Source organism: Marmota marmota, unplaced genomic scaffold, assembly GCF_001458135.2.
Source record: "Marmota marmota marmota unplaced genomic scaffold, marMar, whole genome shotgun sequence".
Taxonomy (NCBI): domain Eukaryota; kingdom Metazoa; phylum Chordata; class Mammalia; order Rodentia; family Sciuridae; genus Marmota; species Marmota marmota.
Window position 1 is genome coordinate 5,080,262 of NW_026000082.1, and position 20,771 is coordinate 5,101,032.

The 20,771-nt window shown below is 36.7% G+C and overlaps 1 protein-coding gene across 5 annotated transcripts in view; it reads left to right on the forward strand.

The window, feature by feature from the left end:
* Positions 1–3,709: 3,709 nt before the first annotated feature.
* Tm2d1 (TM2 domain containing 1) overlaps positions 3,710–20,771 on the forward strand; it is a 42,233-nt gene continuing 25,171 nt past the window's right edge. For 2 of the 5 annotated variants that reach the window (XR_007351970.1, XM_015484924.1), the window contains exons 1-4: positions 3,752–4,018; positions 5,956–6,029; positions 10,708–10,816; positions 15,105–15,196. Coding sequence is in view for 4 of the 5 variants with exons in the window: in XM_015484924.1 (XP_015340410.1) it covers positions 3,852–4,018; positions 5,956–6,029; positions 10,708–10,816; positions 15,105–15,196 (442 nt within the window). In the remaining variant the exon portion in view is untranslated. Of the gene's footprint in view, positions 4,019–5,955; positions 6,030–10,707; positions 10,817–15,104; positions 15,197–20,771 lie in introns of all 5 variants that reach the window. The other 3 variants (XM_048815267.1, XM_048815266.1, XM_048815268.1) reach the window with 3 other exon arrangements.

Consider the following 20,771-nt stretch of genomic DNA (forward strand, 5'->3'; position numbering starts at 1 on the left):
ACTGTTTTTTTTTTTTTTTTTTTTGTTGTTGTTTTGTTTTTTAATATCTTAATCAAGCCCCATGTCCTAAGGCTGAGGGTGTAGCTTGGTGATAGAGCAGGCACTTGCACTATGCCTGTAGTCCCAGCTACAGGGAGGTTGAGGCAAGAGGATTGCATGAGCTCAGGAGTTCAAGGCCAGCCTGGGAAACAAGTGAGACTCTGTCTCAAAACAACAACAAAAAAAACCCTCTATGTTACCATAATTAGGAGGTGTTTTTTATTTTTATTTATTTTGTATACATGTGGTACTGTTGGGGCAGACAGATGAGGATGGTGGGAATACAAGGTTAAGAGAGTAATTCTATACAATGGACCCACTGTGCTGACCCCCACCTGCTTTCTTTTCCAAGAGGAAATTCACAGGCAGCCTTGCCTGGCCTATATGGATAGGCTATGTCACATTCCTCAGGCAAAGGATCTTAAGGTAAAGAAGACTTGTATTATGGGATCTCTCCATTTTCCTTCCTTGTGCCCAACTGTAGAGAATTAAAAATACCCCAGGAAGCAGGGCATCTCCCTACTTCCTTGGTCCATCAAACTCCCTTAGTGCATCCCCTTATTGTGGAGGTGATCCCTGCATCCTGGGGCAATGTATTGTCTAAGGCAGAATGCATACCTCTTAAGGGTGCCTAAAGGGTCCAGGACCTGGTCTAGCCTGACTTTCCAGATCCCCTGTCTCTCCTCTTCTTTAGCATTAGGGAGGAACTTTGCAGAATCCCAGAATAAAGAACAGACAAAACAACCATTTATGTTCACAGCAGCTTGGATTTAAAAGTGACACCCTACCCTCAAACTGATTTGGGTACCTGCTCACATAGCTTACATTTTAGATGGGTATCAGGCAGGTAAAGAGTAGAGAAAGCTGTCATTTAGAGCATAGGAGGTAAAAACTCATACACAGAGCAACTTTTTAAATAATTAATTTTAATTGTAGATGGACACAATACCATTATTTTATTTATTTATTTTCATGTGTTTTGAGGATCAAACCCAGTGCTTCACGCGTGCTAGGCAAGCACTCCACCACTGAGCCACAACTCCAGCTCCATAAAGCACTTTTTTGACCATTAATTTAAAAAATTCTCCCTTTTTTGTAACACCAGTCTCTTAAGGTCTGGCGTTAAAATGTTTCCCTCTGGAGACCATTTTTCTGTTCCCTCAATTGGTAATCAGTCCAGGTTTGGATGTGGAAAGTTCTCAGGCATCTCCTGTTTTCTATTGTGATTAGGTCATCCCCTGGTATTACTTTTGAGGCTGAAGTTTCCCTCTGAATGAATGAATAAATGAGACCAGAACATGAGCATCTGCCCTGAGGAAACTGTTTCTTTGGCTAGGGGACATCTCCCCATTCTGTACCTTCTAGAGGCCAGCAGTTCCCACCTCTCCTTCCATAACCCCTGGACTTAACCTTACCAGCATAGTCATAACTTCTCTCCTTCTTCATGGGTGGTCATGAAAAGGGTGCAAGCCTCTGGACTATCTACTCTTACTGGGTGACTTGTTACTCTGGGAGACTGTGAAGCCCTTAAATGACTTCTATAATAAATCCTGCTCTGTCTGTGCTGAGTCTACCATCACTTAATAAACTTTCAGGGTAGAGAGAACTGGGTCTCACTCAGAATAAAGGATACTAACTTTCTGATAACTATTTAACTTAAGGGAGGACATTTGCCTTTAAAATTTGTCTTACATGTTCTCTTTGTCCTTTTGGGTCCTCATACTCACAGGACCAGGATTTCATATCAAGCTTCTCAATCTGAAGTAGGGGGCAAGCCCATTAGTACTCTGGGTGATAATCCCTCCTGTTCCTATCATCCTCATCTGTTTGTCTCCTTATAGTACTAAGGATTAAACCCAAGGCCTCCTGCATGTTGACAAGCATTATCCCACTGAGCTATATCCCTATTCCTTTTCATTTTATTTTGACATGGGGTCTTGCTCTTTTGTCCTAACTGGGTTTGAACTGGTGATCCTCCTGCCTAAAACTTTTGACTACCCGGGATTACAGGGATTATAGGCATGTGCCACTGTGCCCATTCAGGTGTTTCTACTGTAACATTTACAAACAGTATTTAAAATTTTTGGTATCAGGGATTGAATTTAGAGACACTTAGCCCAATTTTGTATTTTATTTAGAGACAGGATCTCACTGAGTTGTTTAGCACCTTGCTTTTTTGCTGAGGTTGAAACATTTTTTTAGTTGTCAATGGACCTATATTTTACTTATTTATATGTAACGCTGAGAAGTGAACCCAGTGCCTTACATATCCTAGACAAGTGCTCTACCACTGAGCCCCAATCCCAGCCCTCAAACAGTATTTTGGTTATCATTTTCCTACTACACATAAGTGCTTTTTAGAGTTGCTAGGGGCTAGCTTAGCCACTTTCTACTTGATTTAGTATATAGGAAATGATTAGTAAACATTTTATTTTTTGGGTAGAAATAGAAAGAAAGGGGAAAGAAAAAGTGAAGGAAAGAGAGAAAAAGTGAAGGAAAGAGAAAAAGTTCACTTAAATAGGAAGCTTAAAACTGAACTAGAATAGTAAATTTCAAATTTCTTATCATTTAAACCTGATTTTTTTTTAAACATGGGATTGAACATACTGATGCTTTACCCTGAGCCACATCCACAGCCCTTTATATTTTTTATTTTGAGACAGGGTCTTGCTAGGTTGCTTAGGGGCTCCTTAAATTTGGGGCTGGCTTCAAGCTTGCAATCGTCTTGTTTCAGCCTCCATAGTTGCTGGGATTACAGGCTTGCTCCACTGCACTGGGCTTAAAAAAGCATAGGTTAATTATTCATAAGTTAATTATGCATGAATGTTTTAAATTAAAAGCAGGCCATTAAAGCTAACAAACTTGTTTACTGAGAAAAATGTATTTACAATACTATTACTTGATATTGTTTCATGTCTTCCAGCCCATAATCCAAAACGATACTTCTCATAAATACATTCTACCAGTGTTTTCAAAGTTTAGTCCCTGGGACAGCTATATCAGCATCCCTTGGGAACTCCTTAGAAATGCAAAACCCCGCCCTAGAACTTTTGGATCAGAAACTGTAGGCAGGGTTCATCTTTTGAGGCTAAAGTTGGAGAACCAGTGCACAGTTTTTCTTCCAAACTTGCTGATGTGGATGAAGAAGCACCACTCAAAAGCAAATATTCTTAGATGTTTAGACAAGAAGGATTAAATTTTCACTAAAATAAATTTTTTATTATGAAATTTCCCCAATACAGAATTTTAGAAAAAGAAACTTAGAAGAGATGAAGGGAAAAACCATTCCACTTTCTACTTGATTTAGTCTTAAATGTCTTGTTCTCCTTTTGTTATGGGTCTCTACCCTCTTAAAATTTCCCTTTATTTCCCATTATTAAAAAAGCCTAGCTGTTGGGGTGGCACAAGCCCGTAATCCCAGTGGCTTGGGAGGCTGAGACAGAAGAATCGCAAGTTCAAAGCCAGCCTCAGCAATTTATCCAGGCACTAAACAACTCAGGGAGGCCCCATCTCTAAAAAAAAAAAAAAAAAAAAAAAAGGGCTGNCTCCGCCCCCGCCCTCGTGAACCTCTCCCTTCATCCCAGGGTTCGGGTCGGAGCGGGAGAAGATGGACTCTGTCCGAAAGAAGAACTCTGGGCTTCACTTTAAAAAACACTCTCTCGGGTGATCCTGCGGAGTCCTAGAATAAGAGAAGGTGACAAGCGATTCTCCAAACTCTGGGCGGTCCCTTTAAGAGCCTCTAGCCCTGACTCCGCCCTCTGCCGCCCGAAGCGGGCGGAACCGGAAGTGTGGGGGAAGAGCCGGTCCCTAACATGGCGGCCGCCTGGCCCTCCGGTCCTGTTTCTCCGGAGGCCGTGGCCGCCCACCTTCTTGGAGTCTTGTGGCTCGTGGCAGCCAACACGGGACCTTGGGGGGCTGTCGCTACCGCTGCCGCCGGGGGCGACGAGACGCTTAAGTGCGAGGACCTCAAAGTGGGGCAATATCCTCTATGGCGAGGTAGATTCCGGGTCGCGGTTCTCAGTACTGGCTAGGTCTACTGAAGGAACGACGACCCGTGACCTCTAAGGACGCCGGGGGACGAGGGGGGATTTGGGGATCGGAGGGGCAGAGGCCAGCCCGTGTGCTTTCCGTAGGATTTAACTAATGGTTGGTGCTTCTTAACCTCATCCATTTCTTTTTGTAACCGGTGTGCTTATTAAACATAGATCCTAAGGTATACCAGGCCCTGTTCTAGGCACTTAGAAATATAAATATTGACAGACTCTACCCTGGAAAAGTTTGCCAACGTCGAGGGAGACAAGTAATTACTAGTGCTTCCTCCAATCAAAGTGTATTATTCTTTTACAATTAATTTTACATATAATACTTCATGTTATCCTGAGATGCTAAACTGCCAGATGAATTCCTGCTCCACTTTGTATCCTTGGGCAAATTATTTGAACATTACATTTTCTCATGTAAAAATGTGAATGACAAGTGTGCCAATTTAAGGGGCTGTTGTGATATTTAATTAGTACAGGTGTGAACAGTGCCTGGTATAGTAGGCAATGTATGTGTTAGCTATTTATTTACAGGCGAGGAAACAGGCCAAATCAGGGTTAAGGGATGAGTTGTGCTTAAAATAGCTACTTTGGAACAGGAAAACTAATAATGGAAGCTAGAAATATAGGTTGACTATCTCTAAACCAAAAAACCAAAATTACTAAGTGCTCCAAAATCCAAAATTTTTTGAGCACCGACGTGACACTTCAAGCAAGGGATCCTCAACCTGTATAAGAAAGATTCTGTAAGAGGAACTCTTGATATGAAGAAAATTCTAGTGATTTTGTGTGCTTTGAGGAGCGACACTATTACTATTAAAGGTTTTCACAGAATAGCTCTAATTTGTTAAATATCATTATGTTTTGACTTTGAGAATCATGGACCTAATAAGTTGAATTCTATTCTTGGAAGAAATATGGGAGTGATTCTAAAATAATTGGGCAGTATCAAAGTTGAACCCTGGAAAGAATGAGCCTGTAGAACTGTGAGGTGATGACAACTGGATAATCACTTTTATTCCTAGTATGAAGTTTCCAATAGAGATTCAAAAATCTTAAATGGACTCTATAGAGACATTTTGTGAATACCACACTCACCCCTATTAGAGTGTCAGTAATAAAACATTTAGGAGGTAAAACTTCCAGTTTCTCTTTTGGACATTTTTGGTTCTTATGCTCTTTTCAAAAACTTAAAATCCTGCTAGAGTGTCCATATAGAATACACCCATCTTTCTGCAATCTGATGGACTTTAAATAAGGAAACCTGATTTATCACCTATCATTTATATGGCTGCATTAGCCATTCAAACTTTGAACTTCAGTTTTTGCTTCTGTGATGTGGGGCTAATAGCATCTACCTCACAGGTTTGTGTTAAATGAAATTCAGTGTATGGTAATTCTAGGGCTCTGCAAATTAGTTCAGTACAAATCTTTGGAAACTGATTTGTTAACCTGAAGCCTACTTAATAATAACTTAGTAAAATGTTTATTTTAATTTTTGCTTTGTGTTTATATCCTGATTGATGTTCTTTAATGATGAAATTCTCTGCTAGAGCTTTTTTTTTTTTTTTAATTGTGGATGAATTTTTATTTATTTATTTATATGTGGTGCTGAGAATCGAACCCAGTGCCTCACACATGCTAGGCAGGTACTCTGCCACTGAGCCACAACCCCAGCCCTCTCTAGAGCTTTAAATACATACATTTAATTTATATACTTTGCTTATAATAAGTTAACATTCAGGTATTATTTAGGTATTATTACTAGAAGAATGTTTATATCTGTGCTTGTTGACTTGGATAAACCAGCAGCTTCTTTTTTACATGTGGTGTTATGTTAGATAGTTCTTATTTCCTTAACTTTTTTTTTTTTAACATATATTTGTAAAGATCCCAAAATAAATGATGCTACGCAAGAACCAGTTAACTGTACCAACTACACAGCTCATGGTAAGACTTCAAGAATTATGTCTTTAAAAATAATTTTTAAAACACTATTTCATAGACCATATGTGACCACTAAATTTAATTAATAAATATATTTTTTTCTTAAGCTATACATTTTATTCAGTTTTCAGAAGAATTTAAATTTAAAGAACTGGCTAGGTGTTGTCAAGATTTAATTAATTGATTAATTATTTATTTTGATGCTGGAGATTGAACACAGGACCTCACATATGCTAAGCATGTGTTCTACCACTAAGCTATACTCCCAGCCCCAATATTTAAATTAAAAAAGAATCTTATTTCCTTAATTATATAAATTGTAAGTTTTGTATTTTCATTATATATTTAAAATTTTTGCATCAGTTTATATAGCTCCCTCATTTTCTTCTTATTTAAGTTTATTTTTAATTGATATATAAAAACATAAAATTTGTATATATTTATGGGGTATCATGTTATGTTTTAATATATGTATACATTGTGTAATATTTAAATCAGGGTAAACATGTATTTCCTTAAGCAATTATAGCCTTTTATTTCTTAAGAGATGTGTGCAAAGATACTTCTTTGGTTAGAGTTTTTAATTACTCAAAAAAAGTGAAATGAGACTGTTGGTTTTGTAAAATATAGTGACAAACTATGTCACCTACATTATATATGTTTCTACATGTACTTAGATATATCCTAACAGTATGCATTAATATTTTCTCAGAGGGGTGTTTTGATAATGGGTCAAAAAAAATTATTAGACTTTCAGTCTAATGATTTTGGGTAGCTTCTATTCTAAATTATGTACAATGCCTGATAAAATATAATAGTTTACTCCCTGTTAAGTCTTTCCTTCTAAAGATTTTTATGTCTTTATATTTTGTCACATTATTAGCCCAATTCTAGTTAGAAGAGATACTTGAAAGTAAGTGGTAGCTGTGGAGCTTGCCTGTAATCTCAGCAACTTGGGAGGCTGAGGCAGGAGAATTACAAGTTTGAGACCAGCTTCAGCAACTTAGCGAGGCACTAAGCAACTTAGTGAGAACCTGTCTCAAAAAATAAAAAGTTCCAGGACGTAGATTAAGTACCCTGGGTTCAATCCAGTACCAAAAAAAATATAAGGTAAGTTGTGTTAAACCTTTATTATTGACTTTTTGCTACTATGCTGAAATAGTGAGATTTTATTATATAAACAGTCATAGGATAATAGATGTATGTATACATATAAATATATGATTTTCATAGTAGATATTGCTTATTATGTATACATTAATTTAAAAGAATATTGTAATTTATCCCTCTTTGGTTAGCCTGTAAGTATGCTGTGATTTGCCTGTTTACAGTTAGAAGTCTTTAATGTTATCGGTTTTAGAATGTAGTATAGAGTTAACATGCATAAAGAAGAGAAAGCTCTCAAATATAGTTATTTATAATCATTCATATGAAAGATGTTGGAAATCTATGCGTACTATTGTGACAAATATGTAACTGGCAGACACTCTCAGAAAAGTTTCTTCTAGCATTTGGGATTTTTTGTATAGAGATTTTAAAGGAAAATATACAACTATAAAGAATAGTTTCTGCCCGAAAAGAGCTCTGCTCTCCAGTTAGGTGTCTATTTTGGATTAAATAAGTTTGAATTCTCTTAAGGATTATTGATAAGTAAAGTTATAACCATATGCAAATCAAGTTGCTAGAAAAAATTCAAGGTATTATGGAATTAGTCATGGTATCAGGAAGTGCTTATAGGATGAAAGGGGAGAGGTGCAGGAAAATAAAAGAAATGCTTTTCAAATAAAATTTGAAGAGAATAAAACGTGTAAAAGTCTGTTTGCCCAACTAAATCTGGAAACATATAAAATGTTCTAGATTTAAAAATAAATGACTTTAAAGATTAATAAAGGACTTTAGCCATGTGCAGTGGAAGGTGCACACATGTAATCCCAGTGACTCAGGAGGCTGAGGCAGGAGGATTGCAAATTAGAGGCCAACCTCAGCAACTCAGTCAGACCCTGTCTCAAAATAAAAAGGGCTGGGGGTGGGGTTCAGTGGTAAACTACCCCTAGGTCAATCCCCAGTAATCTCCCCACCCCATTAATAAAGAACTTTAAATCATTACCATGATTTTAAAAAGAAAACAAAAGTTTTGAGACAAATGTGAATCATGAGGCTTCTTCATATTAATGTGTAATTTATGCATGGTACAAAGGTGTGGAACCAAGAGCTGGGGTAGGTTCTTCCAACCCAGTCTGATGCTTGAGTCTGTGCCAATCCACAAGAGTTTTGTTTTTCTTTTCTTTTCCCTAATTGTCCTTTTTCAAACATAAAAGCTAGTGGGGTAGCCATGGTAAATCTGATCTAAATCCTGATCAGAGAGGATGTCAAATCACCCTGGAAGCCTGTTTCCCTGTGGTAGAATGTGAGAGTCCCTTTCCTGCATCATGGCTTGGATAAAGGCATGTTTCTGGTCTTCAGACTTTAGGCCAAGCAGTGCTGCCTTTGCATCCTCTGACTTCTGCTCTGAGGTGCCGTAGTGCCCACAGCTATTGTAGGAATAGAAGTGGTGCTGGGCACTGATCTGTCACAGCATTTACATTGTGATTTTCCATTGGTCTTCTGGAGTTTAATAACTCAGTGTTGTAATTTAGTTGCAATGCAGGGTTTATTTTGCAGCTGGATTTTATTGGCATTTTAACATGTGAGTGAATTTTCAACATATTGTGCACCCCAGTCCAACAGTATCTTTAAAAAAGTCAGACTGGATATGATTTCTTTCTTTCTTTTTTTGGGGGGGGGGTACTGAGGATTGAACCCAGAAACGCTTAAATACCAGCCATATTCCCAGCCCTTTTTATGTTTTATTTTGAAACGGGGTCTCACTAAGTTGATAGGGCCTTGCTGAATTGCTGAGGCTGGCTTTGAACGTGTGATCCTCCTGTCTCAGCCTTCCAAGCCACTGGAATTACAGATTTGCACCACTACACCCAGCTACTGGATGTGATTTCTATAACAAGTTATACTGTATAATGACCAGCTATAAAGAAATGTGCCAATCTAAAATTCATGTCAAAACAAAAGCTAGAGATAAAGGTGACAAGAGCCAAAACATCTCCATATTTCCAGCATTGAAACACAGTTCTCCTTGAGGAATGCTTAAGTTGGAAAAGCCACTATTTTGCTATTATCATAATAAAGAACAGTTGGGATTAGAATCATCAATAGATGGTGAATGTAGGGGATTTTTTTTTTTTTTTTTAATCTGGACATTGAACTCAGGGGCACTCAATGATTGAGTGAACATCCCATTTTTAAAAAAAATATTTATGTTTTAGTTTCAGGTGGATACAATATCTTTATTTTATTTTTATATGGTGGTGAGGATCAAACCCAGTGCCTCACACATGCTAGGCAAGCATCTACCACTTGAGCCACAACCCCAGCCCTCCCCAGCCCTATGTTGTATTTTATTTAGAGACAAAGTCTCACTGAGTTGCTTAGAACTTCCCCATTGCTGAGGCTGGCTTTGAACTCATGCTCCTTCTGTCTCAGCCTCCCAAGCTTCTGGGATTACAGGTATGCGCCACTATGCCCAGTCTGTAGGGAAAATTTTTGATGAAGAATAGGCTGTTTGCAAGTTTTTTCCCCAGTACTAGGGATTGAATCCAGGTAAAAGCTCTACCAATGAGCTACATCCCCAGTTCTTTTTAGTTTTAGATGGGGTATCACTAAGTCCAGGCTGCCTTCCAACTTGTAGTCCTCCTACCTCAACCTCCCAAGTAACTAGGATTATAGCAGCTGCATGATCTTAATGAGTCTGCCCACAAAAACATTAACTGTACATTAGAAAAATCTGAATGCTCAACAGTTAATATGCCCAGTGTGTAGAGTTTTCATCCCTTGAAATAAGTAGCTCATACTTCTGACAAAAACTGCTGTAGAATCATTGTAGCAATTTGGTTTTCTCTTCATTCTTATACTTCTTACCACCTTTTCTGAGGTTCTAAGCCTGGATTGTTAGCCATTTTTCTTTCATTTTTTTTTTTCTCATATCAATGTAAAGTAGCCAATAGGAATGATTAAATAACTTTAAAAACTAAAATTTTCAAAATATGGCAACTTGAACAATTGATAGTGTCAAGTTGTGCCTGGCAGACACTGTGTTAATTCTCATGTCATGTAGGTTATGTATATAGATTAAATTGCTAAATGCTGAAATAGTACAATACATAGAATAAAGAGTTTTAATTTATGGCAGCCAATGCCTATAATAGTTAAAATAAACTGAATATTCAAACCCAGATTATGTTAAAATGAATTACCAACAAAACTTTAAGAAATATTCTTTATCCTAGAGATGAAGTAAAACAAATAATACTGTGCAATTCTTCCTTTGTCATCTTTGTCAGAGGCAAGAGATTGGACTAGATGGACCTTGTATAACACAGTGGCAGTTTTCATATTTGTGTTGAGACCACTCTATCATTTTATTTATTTTATATATACATATATTTTTTTTTCTTTCTTTTTTTGGTAGCTTTTCCTATCTAAATTAAACTCTTCTGTCAGACGTTACATAGGAAGGTAGTTTGTTGAATTTTCTTGTGTGCTTTGCCAATATTAGGGGGAAATATTACATACCTTTACTGCATAAAAAGAAGTAATATTTTTTTGATTTTTTTTTTTCTGCCTTTAGTTTCATGTTTTCCAGCACCCAATATAACTTGTAAGGATTTCAGTGGCAATGAAACACATTTTACTGGAAATGAAGTTGGTTTTCACAAGCCTATATCTTGCCGAAATGTGTAAGTACCATTACTGATACCTAAAATTTTAGATTATTTGCCTATGTAATATATTGATATCATAGAATGAAGAGTTAATTTATGGGGAAATCCTGCAGATGTAATGTTTATGTTTTTGCTTGTCTCAGAGTCTCTGTTTTTTTTAAGCATACATATGTTTTTATAAATGTAATTCACCAATGAAGAAAGAGCTAAATTCACTGTGTGGAATAAGACAATAAATGGTCTCATGCCTTGTTGAGTAGGGGCAATAAGTTTATCAAATGAACTATGAAATGAATTATAAAAAATACTGTTTTCAAAATTTGGGAGATTTCTAGAATACAGATAGGTATTGTATGCCTATTATATCAGAAAAACACAAATGGTTATTACTCATTTTCACATTAAGAGCAGTTTGAACTTGACTAATTCTTTGAATTGGATATGGATATTGAATAATAATGAAACAATTCAAAGTTTTCATTTTGGAATAATAAGACAAATGGATTTAATGTTCTCTGTTTAAAGGACTTTTACGCTTGAGTTTTATATTGATTACAGTAAAACTTACATCCTATTCTTTTATTCTTGCTTTGTACTAAAATCAGAATTTATTTTTACCTTATAACTGTGTATGGTTGCATTTTATTTGATGGCACCTGTTTATAATTGTATCAAGAAGTAACCACTGTTTTGCTCTTTCTACAACTTCTTTCAGAATCCTTTGAGCTTAGAATCCTTTTTTCTTTTCTCTTTTGACCCTAGTTCATTGAGTTAGTGAGGTTTTGATTCTGTCCTGCTGTGTAATCCTAAGCCAATCACTTAATCTTCTTGGGTTTCAGAATTTCTCATTAGCAAAGTTAAAATCGTTTAAAGGAATTACTTTCAATGTACTTAAGTATGGTGTAGTCAGTGTTTAAACTACAGATAAGTATTTCTGCCTAAAACACTACAAATAACAAGTGTATTAAGTGTTAGTCCAAGATATCTAGGTTAAAATACAACTAAGAAAATCATCTGTTGAGTATAGCTACCTACTCAATTTGAACCTTACAAATTCATTACATGTAATAGTAACACTATAAGATGTGTTATGTAGTTTTGAAATGAGTGCTGATTTTTCCTTCAGTGTCTTCAGAGTAGAGTAGGCTCAATGCAGCTGAGCTGCACTAATAATGTTCACAAGACATTGATGTCTGTTATGATAAGGCATATCACCATCAAGAAAACCAGATACTCCAAGTCTACTACCAATTTATTCCCCTCCCATAGTAAAATCTACAAATCTAAAATAAAATTTGCTTGATGAGTATTGAATCTGAACGATGGAAGTTAGTGGTAAGAGTTATAAAACTAAGATGGCCTGATGTATCATTTTTCTTTTTCAGGATATTTAATACATGCATAGCCAAAGGGCAGCTGCTATTCAGCTATGAATAGACTTACTGACAAATTCCTATTTACTGGGAGTCCCTCTTCTGGTTTACATATTTTTTGCTCCTGTTAGCATATTATTTTTCAAATTATATATTACATGAATACTTGATTAAAATTCCATCTTAGTATTGCAGATACAACCATATTATAGTATTCCCCAGAAAATGAAAACTGGTAACCATGTCTGATTGATTAGCAAGCAATTCACCTGTTTATAGTGGCCACTTATATTAGTTGAAACAGGCTAACTGCTGTAATAAATGTCTTTAACATTTCAGTAGTTTAGTACAATAAAAGTTATTTCTCATTCATACCATGATCCAATTTAGGTTGGCTTAGAAGTCTGAGGAAGAGGGTATGAACAGGTCGACGGTTTTCATTTTGCATGAAGCCATTCAGGGGCCCAGCTCTTTTCATTTCTTTCCCCCCTTATTCCTCATATTTAGTCTGTTACTTCTGCTTTCTTAATATTTACCTGTGTGTGTGTGTGTGTGTGTGTGTGTGTGTGTGTGTGTGTGTGGCGGGAGGGAGGTTTCTTTTCCTTTTCCTTTTTCTTTTTTGTCATACTGGGGACATACCAGGGACTTGTGCTTGCTAGGCAAGCATTCTCCCATTGAACTACATCCCTGGCCCAGTATTTAACAGTTTTGTTTACTTCTTTGTGCTGCTGCTACTACCTGAGTTTTTGGAAAGCATCCTAACTTATTTTTCTACTTCTAGTGTGGTACTTCATTACAATGTGGATGGGGCACCACTGCCCTGTGCATAAAATTGGATATTATTGTAGTATTAAACACATGAGCAGGAGGATCTTTGGGCCATTTACCATCTCCTCCCAACTTTCCAAGAAAATGTTGTAATTGTGAGTGCAGTGCAAAAAGAAAAAAACAAAACCCCACAGGATTATTTATAAGGTTCTGACTTGATCAGATTTGACTTTGGTTCTGGATACCTCTCTCTTTATTCCCCTTTGCAGTAAAATTCCTTAGAAGAGTCGTCTTAATACTTCAGTTTTTCTCTTTCCACTTTTTCTCAGTCTCCTTCTATTCAGTCTTTTGCCTTCATCATATCACCAAAATTGCTCTTGTGAGATCACTGATAATTTCCTTTTAGTTAAGTTTAAGTAGTAAATTCTCAGTTATTATCTCACATGGTATACTAGCCACATTTTTTACTTGACTTCCAGGATACCATTCTCATTCAGTTCTATTTTTTCTTCACCTCCTTAGTCTCTTTTCTGGTTCCTTCTTCTTGGAGTCCCTCAGGCTCAGTTTTCAGATCTCTTCTTTTGTCTGTCTATATTCAGCAATCTTATGGCTCTAAATGCTTCTTATATGTTTGTAACTTTTTAATTTTTATCTCTAGCCTAGACGTCATTCCATAACTCCAAATTTCTAAATCCAGTTGTCTTTTGGGCAACTCCACTTGAATGTCTGATACATACCTCAAACTCACATCTGAAACTGAGATTCTAATTTTCTTTCCAATATTTATCCATCCTCAGCCTTCCCAACTCATTAATGCTAGCTTTATCTGAGTTGTTTAGGATAAAATCGTCAGTGCTATTCTTAATTATTTCTTTTTTCATACCCTAATTTAATACATCAGGAAATCTAATTGGTGGTATTTCAGAATATATTCAGAATCTGATTACTTTTCACTGCTGCTTTTGCTATTACTTTGGATCCAACCATTATTAATTCTCACTTGAATTATTAAAATATCTTTCAAACTCTTTTGAATTTGCCATGTTACTTAATTTGGTCTATATAATGTTAGTAGGTGTGAAACAAACAAAAGTTTATGTGCTTGTGGGCATTAGCTTTCCTTTTGTTCTTTGATATGTCATGAGGAGAAGTTGCCTGAAGTAGCTGCTACAGGATCAGGTTGGGTCCTTGTTAAGTGAAACTGATTTCAACTGAATCTACTCTTTGGATCCAAGCTCAACCAAACTGCAGCCTGAAGCAGAAAATCTCAGTTTAGCTACCCTACGTCTCTTGAACCTCTCTTTAATCTATGAGAATAAAAGCTTGTTACAAGCCACTGAGCTTTGGAGTGGTTTGATATATGACATTACCATGGTATTAGTTGATGAATATTCTCATCCAGTCTGTTTTCAACATAGCAGCCAGAGTGATTATTTTAATAAAAATTTAAATCAGATCATGTTACACCTTTACTTAAAATCCTGTAGTAGCTTCCTAATTTCCACCAGAGTAAAACTCAAAAGAGTATTTGTAAGTGGTGTACAGGGCATGATGGGTTTCCTTTACTCCCCATTATCGCTCTGACCTCATCTTGTAATAGTGTGTGCTTTTCTCATTCTGCTCCTATTATACTGGCCTCAAACCTACAAGGTGTGCTGTCTTTGTACCAGCTGTTTCTTTTGCTTCAGTCACTCTTCTCTCAGAGGCCTAGCATGGCTTAATTCATTTACTTCCCTCAGGTCTTGCAAAGACATTACCTTCTCAGTGAGGCTTACCTTATGACCCTATTTACCCCATTTAAGTGGCCTCTGGCATTCTGGATTCCCTAACCATGCTGTTCTACTACTATTACTACTACTTTTTTTTCCCATAATATTTATGACTTTCTAATGAACTATATGATTTCTTTTAAAATATATTTGCTTTTTGCTTTCTGCAACTAAAATGGAAGCTCCTCAGAAACAGGGATCTTTGTTGCTTTTATTCATTAATGTATCTTAGTAGCTTAAAGTAGTGCTTAGCATACCGAAGGCACCTCAAAAAGCATTAATGGAATGAATGAATGAGCCATTTAAAAATAATTAGTAATTTACAGCTTGGTTTTTAAAAATTTTCACATGTTGGAAACATGAATATGACGCTCAAGTTTTAATTCTGTACAGAAATGGCTATTCATACAAAGTGGCAGTTGCATTATCTCTTTTTCTTGGATGGTTGGGAGCAGATCGATTTTACCTTGGATACCCTGCCTTGGGTAAGTATGTTTCATTAAAAGAAAAAACAAATTCTCGTGATTTTGTATTCTAGTCAAGAGTATTTTTTTTTTTTAAATTGGTAAGTATATTCTTAGATTAAATCTCTGCATACTGTTAATATTACAAGTTCCATGTAATTGGAGTTGAATAGTTAACATTCTCCTGTGAGTATAGAGCTATCTCTACAATTCAGTTTAAGTAAGAAATGCTGACTTTTCCTGTGTATTTACCTTAGGAAAACACGTACTCCAGTTAGTGTAGGGATTTACTTACGACAGTAATACTTGGAACTCTGAGTGCCAGTGCTGGACACACATTTTTTTTGCTTGAAATTTTTTCACTGTTACCCTGGGAATAGAAACTACTTTTTTCAGAATAAGTTGATTTTGGAATTTTGATGATCAGCATGAGCTGGAGGGAACCAGATTTTTTTTAATTCTTTGTACTAGGGAATGAACCTGGGTCTTGCACATGCTAAGCAAGTACCTACCACTGAGTTATGTCCCAGCCCTTTTAAAAAAATTTTGAGATGGTGGCTGGGCTTGTAGCTCAGTGGTAGAGCACTTGCCTAGCACATATGAGGAGGTTCTGGGTTCTATCCTCAGCATCACATAAAAAAATAAATAAATAAAAATAAAATAAGGATATTGTGTCTATTTCCACTCTCAAAAAAAGTTAAAAAAAAATTTGAGATGGGTTTTGCTAAGTTGCCTAGACTGGCAAGTTGTAGTCCTTCTGCCTCAGCCTTCCCAGTAGCTCATCATGTGTGCTACTGTGCCTAGAGGGAGGCTGATTTATTACCTGTTAGCATCCTTCTCCATACCTTCCTTCTGCCTGCGGTATTCACATTTTCCATAATTACTAATGCTTATGAAAACAGTTTGTATCTGGACATGGTAGTATAAATCACACCTGTAAATCCCAGTGATTGAAGAAGCTAAGGCAGAGGGATTGCAAGTTTGAGGCCAGTGTTGGCAAGTAAATGAGGCCCTGTCTCAAAATAAAAAAATAGAAAAGGCTAATGATGTAGCTTCGTGGTAGAACAAGTAGAACACCCCTGGGTTCAGTCTCTACTACCACCCCTTCCAAAAAGAAAATTGTTTACCTTTGACCACGGCTTTTAGTAAACAATTCTTTCATGTTTTACCCTTACTTAAACCTTATAGCTCTGAGTTTATCCTCCTCTTTAAATCCTCTTTAACAGGTAGGGAAACTCACCAGAGAGTTAAGGGATTACTGAATTTGAGACCTTACCTTAGTTGGTGACTTTTTTTATCATCTTTATAGGTAGGGAAATTGTCATGAGATTAAGAGATTTACCAAGGACATTCAACTGGTGACCTTAATTTGAAACCAAATTCTCTTGTTCCAATGATCATGCTTTATTTACTGTAGTATGCTACTTCTGTATTAGCCCATCACTGAGCAAATAAAGTTTTTTTTTTTTTGTAGGTTTCTTTTTTTTTTTTTTCCCCTGCAATACTTGAGATTGAACCCAGGGCTGCTCTACTACTGAGCTACATCCCCAACTCCCCTACCCACTTTTTTTTTTTTTTTTTCAAGTTTTGAGGTCTTATTAGTTGCTGGGGCTGGCCTCCAACTTGTGATCCTCTTGTTAGTATCTTGAGTTTCTAGGATAATAGGTGGGTGCCACCACATCTGGCTTGGCTTTAAACTTTCTATTCTTGTGCCTCAATCTCTCAGATAGCTGGGATTGCAGGTGTTAATCTTGTGGGCACAAAAATTTTTGAATGCTCTGCTTTCCAGCTTGCAAAACTCACCTTATTCCTTCCATGTTGCTACCCAACAACAGAGGCATGTTTCATATAGCTATATCTAAAACTTAGTGTTTTATGTTCATAAAGAAAAGTCAGAACTTAAAGTACTGTGTACAATAATTTATTCAGTTACCCATTTCTTCAACATTTAAGAAAGTAATTATGTACATATTATATAAATAATGATAAAGGTCCCAGAGTATATTGGTTAAAGAAAATAAATGTGAAATAAAATTAATATGTTGGTAGGTCAGTTTATGATGTTAGATTGTGATAGAGCCATAGCAAGGTGCTGTGAGAGCACAGAAAAGGGATTGGTTCAGGAGGCCATGGGCATAAATAAAAATCTGTTAGAGGAGATGACATTTGATCTAGGTTTTAAGGATGAAGAGATTAAAGAGATTTAGGCATTGTAGAGAATGGCATTTGCAAAGTCACAGGGTATTGAAGTATATGAATGTGCCTTGAGAAAAAGGGGGATAATTTAGCCTGGGATGTAGGAAAAATGCTCACAGAATATGAAATTGACTGTAGAGGTAGCCTGTAGTCAGATCATAAAAAGGCTTTGAGTGTCTTCCTTTGGAACTTGGACTTTACCTTTTAGACATCAAAAGTAATAAAGGTTTTTACATAAAAGTGTCATGGTCATAGTTACCTTTCAAAAAGATTAATATTGGAGGAATTGTGAGGTATGGCTTGATTGGGGAAAGGCTTATATAGCAGAACAAGCTAAAAAAAGGTTGATGGAATAGTCTTGGCTTGAATGATAGTATAATTATACTTTGTCCATTCCTTAGAGCAACAATACCTTTTAGTAACACAGCTGAAACCATATAGTATACAGGAAAGCCTCTGATTTGCCAAATAAAATCATTTAGTCTAACTATTTTTAGATGAGAGGGATGGAGAAACTAAGTTCATAAAGAGAAAGTGATATGATCTGGTAGTTGCAGCGTGTCCAAGTATTTTCTGTTTTGTTTTGAGATGGGGTCTTGCTTTGTTAGCCAAGCTGGGCTTGAATCCATGATCCTGTGGCCTTAGGCCTCACTAGTAGCTGAGATTATAGCTGTACACTACTGCTCCTGACTTCTAATAGTTCTTGCATTTTCCTCTGTCCTCTTTAAGAAGACTAGACCATATATAGTTTTTGGAAGGATTTCTAACTTTTAAAATGTTCATGAAAGGTTGTGAGGGAAAAAGAAACAGTATTCTTTAGAACAGTTTATTCTGTGATGAGGTTATACTTTTCTGTTTCTTTTTCCTTTCATGTGCTGGGAATCAAACCCAGGGCCTTGTGTGTGCTAACCAGGTACTCTTACCATGGAGCTATACCCCCACCCTACTCTGAAATGATGATACGAAATAATAAATATATTTAAAATATTTGGCTTAACGAGTGACTTGTTTTAGCTTTTTGTTATGTCAGATGGGCTGTTGGACATACAGTGTAAGTTAATGTTTTAGACAGTGCAGTGAATATTTTTTTTTTCTTGCAAAATAAAACTCTGTATACATATAGTGGCTCTGGTTAGTGGTTACTAGTTTTTTTTTAGCAGGAGCTGTTTTTCTGTGGCAGTTGTCACTTCTAGTCTATTATCAATATAAGCCAAAGAGAACCTTTGATTTTGAGGCTGATGTTTCATAAATTTGCAAATTTACTTATTTATTTATTTTTGGTACTGAGGATTGAACCCAGAGGCGCTTTACCACTGAGCTAAGTCCCCAGTCCTTTTTTTTTTTTTTTTTTGAGGCAGAATCTCGCTAAGTTGCTGAGGCTGACCTTATGCAATCCTCCTGCCTCACCTTTCCCAGTCACTGGGATTACAGGCGTGTGTAACCCACACCTAACATAGATTTACTTTTTTACATTAACTTTAAACTTCAGTGTGAATGTTTTTTAAAACTCTGAATAACATAACTATATCAATAACATTTGGATGTTGTTTAATTCACCAAATATTTTGAGTGCTAACTTGAGAAAGGAAACAACCTCTCATCTGCTTCATAGCTTGTTGCTATTGTCCTATTTTCCATTGGCTTTGTGTTTTTTTTTTTTTTTTAATCTTTCCATTCTTAGTAGGATCTTGGAATGAGAAGAGTAAGTGAGTATGTCAAATTTATTATCTTTAACTGAAAATCTTCTTATCTCTTTAAGCATTCAAATTCACACACACACACATATATATTGTATGTGTGTGTGTGTGTGTGTGTATCCCTATCTTACTTGCATTTAAGCTTCTTTTTTTCTTTGCAGTACTAGCTGATTGAACCCAGGAATGCTCTATTACTGAACTACATCCCTCATCTGGTATAGAAGGCATACCTGTAGTCCTAGCACTCAGTAGGCTGAGGAGGGAGAATCACTTAAGCCTAAGAGTTTGAGACCACCTTTAGTGGACAGAATCCCCTAAGTCTTCCTCCCAAGTAGCTGGGATTACAGGCACGTGTTACTGAATTAACCTGGATTTAAGAGGTATCTTAATACTAAGGGTCTTGGTATGTTGTATCAGCTGATCAAATCTAATATGTACAAATTAGTGTTAATATAAAAATTTTAAATGTTTTAAATTTTATTTTATTTTTAATGCTTGAATTGAGCTCATGCAAGGCAAGCATTCTACCACTCAGCTACACCCCAGCCCTTTTTATCCTTTTATGTTGAGTCAGGGTTTTGCTGAGGTGATGAGCTGGCCTCCAACTTTCAATCCTCCTGCCTCAGCTTCCCAACTAATTCAGATTGCAGACCTGTACCTCTACACCTGGCTGAAATTTTAATTTTTATTACAAATCTAAGGTGAAGGAATTTTAGTGTTTTCTTTTTGTGTGTGGTCCTGGGGATTGAACCCAGAACCTCATACATGCTAAACAAGCACTCTACCACTAAGCTACACTAATTTGAGTTAAAATGATTGTTGTCATTAAAAACATTCTCCCCCTCTCCCCTCCTATTTGAGTTGTGGTCTCTCTGTGTTCCCCAGTCTGATCTCAAACTCTTAGCCTTAAGTGATTCTCCCTCCTCAGCCTATTGAGTGCTAGGACTCCAGGTATGCCTTCTATACCAGGATAGAAAACATTCTTAACTGGGTAATACAGTGTTGGCTATTTTGTTTTTGCAATCCTGGGGATCAAACCTAGGACCTTGCACATATTATGCACATACTCTACCCTGAACTATATCCCAAGCCCTTCAAATTGTCTTGTTTAGTCTTTCTTCATGGTTATAAAAAGCATTGACTTTATTTATATAAAGCTTTTAAAAATACTTCCTTAATACTGTTTATGGTCATTGAAATTTTTTTTTAGATTTTTTTTGAGGTATGACTTTTAAAAAGCATTTATTTTTTAGTTGGACACAACTTTATTTATTTATTTTTATGTGGTGCTGAGGATTGAACCCAGGGCCTCACCCATACTAGGCAAGTGAGCGCTCTACTGCTGAGCCACAATCCCAGCCCTTGAGGTATGATTAACAATTAAAAATTGTGTCTGAGAAGATGGCCGCTGCGTACGGGGGTTGCTGAAGTGCTGAGCGTGGTGCTCAAAGCAGCGGCTATAATAGAGATTTCGCACAGTCTCTTAGAGCTTTCACCGTTAATCTGTAGCGGACCACTTTGCCAAGGAGCAGGAAGAACCAAGAAATCAAAAAAGAGACGCTTGGATGCTCAGAGCCGCGGGCGCTTTGCTCCCATCTGCTTCCTCTTTCGCTTCGCTCCGGGCGGAGAAGCTGAATGTGTAATCAGCAGTGGATTGTAAGTACCCGAGGCAAAGAAAGCTCAGTGCGCCCCGCCTTTTTTTT